Source organism: Carlito syrichta, unplaced genomic scaffold (genome assembly GCF_000164805.1).
Source record: "Carlito syrichta isolate Samal-C Ts95f unplaced genomic scaffold, Tarsius_syrichta-2.0.1 Scaffold237430, whole genome shotgun sequence".
In the NCBI taxonomy this organism is placed as follows: domain Eukaryota; kingdom Metazoa; phylum Chordata; class Mammalia; order Primates; family Tarsiidae; genus Carlito; species Carlito syrichta.
The window spans coordinates 135,035-141,575 of record NW_007181526.1 but is presented as its reverse complement, the minus strand read 5'-3'; the positions used below and the strand labels follow the sequence as shown (position 1 = coordinate 141,575).

The 6,541-nt window shown below is 38.6% G+C and overlaps 1 protein-coding gene across 1 annotated transcript in view; it reads right to left on the bottom strand.

Annotated features, from left to right (window-relative positions):
• Positions 1 to 1,123: 1,123 nt before the first annotated feature.
• LOC103253555 (rab-like protein 3) overlaps positions 1,124 to 6,541 on the bottom strand; it is a 22,335-nt gene continuing 16,917 nt past the window's right edge. The window contains exon 3 of the mRNA XM_008051836.2: positions 1,124 to 1,297. Coding sequence (XP_008050027.1) covers positions 1,124 to 1,297 — 174 coding nt within the window. The remainder of the gene's footprint in view (positions 1,298 to 6,541) is intronic.

The following is a 6,541-nucleotide window of genomic DNA, read 5'->3' as shown; positions in this document are numbered from 1 at the left end:
TCAAACTGACAAGCTTCTGCAAAGCCAAAGAAACCATCAAGAGAGCAGGGAGACAGCCCACAGACTGGGAAAAAATATTTGCCATCTTATGTCTGACAAAGGCCTAACATCTAGGATCTACAAGGAACTAAAATGTGCTGAAAAGAAAAAAACAAACAGCCCCAATTACAAAGTGGGCAAAAGATATGAATAGACACTTCTCAAAAGAAGACACACAAGCAGCCAACAGTTACATGAAAAAATGTTCAGTCTCACTACCCATCAAAGAGATGCAAATTAAAGCTACACTGAGATACCACCTAACTCCAGTCAGGATGGCCATCATCAATAACTTAAAACAACAGATGCTGGAGAAGATGCAGAGAACACTTCTACACTGTTGGTGGGAGTGTAAACTAATACAACCTTTATGGAAAACAGTTTGGTGCTTCCTAAAAGATCTAAAAATTGACCTTCCATACAACCCCACAATCCCCCGACTGAGAATATATCTGGAGGAACTCAAATCACTCTATGAAAAAGATATCTGCACATATATGTTTATTGCAGCATTGTTCACAATAGCAAAAACATGGAACCAACTGTGCTGCCCATCGAAAGTGAGGACAGGATAAAAAAATATGTGGTACATATATGTGATGGAATATTACACAGCCATAAAGGACAAAATTATAAACTTCACAGCAACTTGGATGAACACCACAGCAACTTGGATGAACTCAGAGTCTATTAATACTGAGTGATCTACTGCAGAAACAAAGAATTGAGTATAACATGTTCTCACTCATAAGAGAACCTTGAATAATTATCATAATACTATAAGAAAAGGATTGGCAGTAGCGGGAAACTGTTGAGGGTGGGGGGAGGCAGGATTGGAAGTAGCAGGAATCTATGGGGGGCGGGGTGCATACCTCATCAACAAGGGTACCTGCACAATGAACATTTGTGTACCTAACCCTGAATTGTGAATTGTACCCCACATCTTTAAAGTAAAAAATAAATAAATAAATTAATTAAATTAAATTAAAAAATAATAAATCAAGAGTTGTGAGTATATTAGATCTTTCTCAAATTAAGATGAGTATAGCATGCCACAGTATTCCATATCAGATGATTTATGTTCCTAGACCATTAATATGTCATAGAGATAAATGAAAAATGCTTTACCATTAACAGAATTGTAGAATACTGCTCTTGTACTTTTCACACTGCTGGCACTGCCCACAGAGCCTCCAACATCCCATAATTCTATATAGTAGGTCTTCTCTTCTGGGGTTCCTTCTTTGTAGTCATGAACCTAATAAATCAATCAATTACAATAATTATTATAGCCACTACACAAACTGGTAAGCCACTTCATTCCAATTTAAAGTATCGGACATTCCATATTGACCTCTCACTCGCTGACTCTCTGGTTACACCACCTATTTTTCTTTCTTTTTTCCCAGCATATTTAAAATTGTATTAGCATACAAATTCAGAGAAGTGCATATAATTGTACAGCTTGAATAATTTTCATAAATGAATATACCCACGTAAAACAGACCCAGATAAAGAAACAGAACATTATCAGTTCCCAGAAGCCTCCATCATGTCCCCTTGCAGTCACTACTACCCCCCAAATGTGACCCCAATTATGACTTATAACAACATAAGTTTGAAGAGTGACATAAAATGATGATTCTGTCCTTTGACTTTGTTTAAATCCTTAAATTGCCATTTTAGAAGTAGATGGCTTAGACTTTTTTAGGCAGCCAGGCTGCTGGAGTTGCTGGCAAGGGCTGACTCATTAGGCTATGGTATCATTAAAGTAAACAGAATTTATGTATTTTTAAAAATGTATTTTAGACTCGTGGGGTAAATGTGAGGATTTGCTACATAAGTAAATTGTGTGAAGGTGAGGTATGGGCTTCTAGTGTGCCCTCTCTCCCCCAGGTAGTAGATATGGCACCCAGCGGGTGGTTGTGTGTCCCTTCTCCCCTCCTCTTTCAGCAGTGCCCAGTGTTCATTGTTCCTACCTTTGTGCTCACATGTCCACTTATGAGTGCACCTCCTATCTTTCAAGCATATTCTCTTTAATGCTCCAACATAATAATCTTTGATCCCAGAGAACCCTATAGCTAATTCATCCTAACATCTTTCACAGCTTCCCTTTCTACTCCAAAAGTCTCACTTCCTTACTAACTAAAGTATATATCCCATGATCCCTCATGAGAGTCACTCCTCTGCCCCCTCTCACATAGCATTCATCTGACAGAACTCCAATTCTGCTCATAACCACCTTTTCCCCTATCCCAGTCTACAACTCAGCCAATGTGGAGCTCAGAAAAACATGTTCAAGCTGACTGGATTCTTTTTAAAATTAAGTACATCTTTGAAACTGTCCTTCAATCAGTTCCACAGCCTATTTACCCTTTTCCTCTCTCAAATAACTATTTCATACTTTCTCATCCTATTAAACTTCCAATATCTTTTCTCCATCTTCAATCACAGCTAATAAGCTTGCTTCCAACAAGACACAATTAGAAAGAACTTCTACAACCTGCTCTTCCCATATAATCTGTGACCTTCATCTGTGCCCATATAAATCTGCTTTCCCTCCTGTTATTAGCTTAGACTGTCTGTATCCCTAAGGCTAAATCCCATCCCTACCTTCTTACTCAAAGATGTAGTCTACCAGTTCTCCCCTCTCTCCCTTATATCATCAAATTTTCCTTCTGCTCTATAATTCTCAACAGCATACAAACACGTCATTATTTTTCCCATCTTAAAAAAACAAAAAAACCTTCCCTTGATCTCATATCCTTCTCTAGCTTCCTTGCCACTTTTCTCTTCCTTTTCACAGCAAAAACCCTCTAAATAGTTTTCTACTCTCAGTTCTAATTATTTTCTTCACATGGTCTGTTATGCTTATTTCTATCAAACTTTTGCCTCAATCACTCCATTAAATTATTCCTTGTCAAGGTCACCAATGACCTCCATGTTGCCAAGCCCAATGGTCAATTCACAGTTTTCACTTTACTCCATCATTTGACACAACTCATCACTCCTTGTGCCTTGCAACACTTTCTTTACTTAGCTTCCAGGATATCACACTCTCCTGATTTTTTTTCTATCCCATTGGCTAGTCCTTTCAGTTTCCGTTTGGGTTCTCCTTGTCTCTCTGACTTCTAATTGTTGGCGTGCCCTATGGTTTAGATCTTTAGTCTCTTTTCTTCTCTATTAATACTTGCTCTTTTGGCAATTTCATCTAATCTTATAATTTAAATTAATGAATGAATTAATTTTACTTTTTTTGTAGAGACGGGGTCTTGTCATGTTGACAGGCTGGTCTCAAACTCCTGACCACAAGTGATCCTTCTGCCTCAGTCTCTCAAAGTGCTGGAATTACAGGCATGAGCCACTAGGCCCAGTCCTAATCTTATGATTTTAAATATCATCATTATGCTGATAAATTTCAAGTTTATATCCATTCTGTGAATTTCAGACTACCATATCCACCAGACTACAATTTGAATATCTAAAAGGCACCTTACACTTAACACATTCACAAATAATTTCCTAATCTTTCTCCCAAACCTACTCTTCTCCTAGTTTTCTCTGTCTCAGTAAAAGGCAATTATATCCTTTCCAGTCATGGGGGCCAAAAGATTAAGAGCGACTCCTTTCACATTGTACATCTAATTTGTCAGCAAATCCTGTTGCTTTGATCTTAAAAAAATACCCCAAACTGTTCATTTCTCCCACCTTCACATTATCACCTGGCCAAAGGCTCTATCTTTTTGCCTGAATTAATGTAATGGTCTTCTAGCTGGTTTCCCTACTAGAGGAATCTCCTAGCCCCTCTGTTTGTTTTCCATATAGTAGCCAGAGCAATTCTTTTAAAATGCAAGTTATACACCCTTCCGCTCAAAACCCTCCAATGACTTTCTCACTCAGAGTAAACTCCAAAGTCTCTCTTTTTCTCAGGGTCTAAGCTCTATAGGCATTTACAGCCTGTACTATATAACAATTCAGATACAGTAATATATGGCAACCAGATTAAAGTATGCTGGTTCTATAGTATACATCAGAAACTTCCAAGAAATAAACATGCCAGTCTTACTGAATCAGGAAATTTGGGGTTAAATCCTAGGCATGCATATTTTGAACAAGTTGCCAAACGATTCTGCTGTAATCCCCTAGTTAAGAATTGCTGATTTTATAGAATGGAGCTATTCTGGTATCAGGCCTAGATTATACTACTTGATTGCCACTCATCATCCCTATTATCTTTGAGCCTCAGTTTATTTGCCTGTAAAATAAAGCTCTATTATGTGATTTCTAAAGTATCGACTGGCTTTGACATAATAATTTTTTAAAAAGATAGCTTAGTAGTTAAAAATAAATGTCATAAAATGCACTAAAATTCACATACTGTAGTCAACAGAATGCTTTATACTTTTACTTATTCACAATTTTTAAAATCCAAATCCTTTTGACCAATGAAAGGTTTAAATAATTATGGTACTCTATAAACAAGCACATTAACATTAAGAAGACAATTTTCAGACTGACAACAAAGACAATAGAACAGTCATAGTGTTGGGTACCATTTTAGATAATGGAAATTAATCCTGTTTACTGCAATAAAAGGCATCACTATTTTGCTATGTGGCATAAATAACTGATAATATGTGATCATGTCAAGTCATCAATAAAAAAGTTAAACTACATGAGTTCTGTTTAAGAAAGCAGGGATATATATATATATTTTAGTAAGGTTTCTGAGAGAAACAATATAAGGTGTTATAAGGAGTAAGTTATCTGTTATGAAAAAGCTCAGCCAATTCAGTAAAGCTTTCCTGATCCTACCTTCCTCCTGGCCCTAAACCAATCAGGGAGGTTTGATACTCTTCTTATTTGCTTCCATAACATCCTGCACACCTCTATAATTTCACTATGCATACTGTCTTATTTACCTGCTAGCTTCTGTTAGACTCTGAGTTTAAGGGCAGGGACCATGTATTATTCATTTCTGTAGCCCTAGAAAACAGCATAATACCTAGCATATATTAGATGCTTGGGCATGTTTGTTAAATTAATCAATAAATAAATTTAGGCTATCTCACCCCCCGAGGTTTTATTATATTGCTTATTATTTTACTGAAGTATAGTACTTCTCAAGTACAGTCCTGAGAGCAAACAAAAATCAAAACTAATAGGAAGTTTGTTGAAAAATATAGATTCCTTGACCATCCTTGAAGCTTCTGGGATGAGGCTTAAAAGCTGGTCTTTTTTTAAAGCTCCCTGCATGGTTCTGATATAATCAAGTTTGGCAAGCACTATAGTATACCGTTTTTTCTCTAAAATTATTTCAAATGTCTAATGTTGCCCATCCTAAAGACTATAACTCCTCTGAGAAAAGCCACCAGTCAATACAAATTCCTAGGTAGCATGCATGCCCTTTTACTAGCCTTGCATTGTATGAAGTCTGTTAGCCAACATCCTTCAGATTATGCATATTCTCAAGACAGATATGGGGACTCCTCAAAAAGTGGAATTCTCTTTTGGAAGGTGGCCCCTTGTAGTACACTTGGAATTTGTTCTTCTGAATCAAATGGTCAACCACAGTTTTTATCTGGAATTTTTGAAAAGATCACACCATGATTTGTGGAAGAAACAGGTGGCTGGTTCTTCTACCATGACAATGTACCTGCCCACACCATGCTTGGTGTTCAGCAGTTTTTGACCCCAATAGCATGACACCCATGCCCCACCCTCTCTATTCACCAGATCTTGCCCTGAGTGATTTTATTTGTTTGTTTGTTTTCCTGGATGAAAAAAGTTCTCAAAAGGAAATATTTTGCCAATGTGGAATAGGTGAAACAAAAAATAGCAGAAGCATTAAAAGGCATCAAAATCGATGAGTTCAGAAACTGTTTTGAGCAGTGGAAAAGTATCTTGATAGGTGTATTGCACCAAATGGAGAGTACTTTGAAGAAGACTGAAATTTAAACATGTAAAAATAAATACACAGGCCGGGCTCAGTGGCTCAGCCTGTAATCCCGCGGCCGAGGTGAGTGAATTGCCTCAGCCCGCAGGTTCGAGACCCGCCTGGGCAGCTTGGCGACACCTCATCTCTAAAATAAATAAAAAAATTAGCCGGGCATGGTAGCGCGCACCTGGAGTTCCAGCTACTTGGAAGGCTGAGGCGGAAGGATCACCGGAGCCCAGCAAGTTGAGGCTGCGGTTGCCGAGAGTGGCCACTGCACTCCAGTCTGGGCGACAGAGTGAGACTCCAACTCAAAAAAAAACCAAAATGGCTTTGGGAGGCTGAGGTGAGTGGATTGCCTGAGCCTGAAGGTTCGAGACCCGCCTGGGCAACTTGGCGAGACCTCATCTCTACAATAAATCAAAAATTAGCCGGACATGATAGCGCACGCCTGTAGTTCCAGCTACTCGGAAGGCTGAGGCGGAAGGATCGCTGGAGCCCAGCAAGCGAGGCTGTGGTGACCAGGAGCGGCCACTGCACTCCAGTCTGGGCAACAGAGTGAGACTC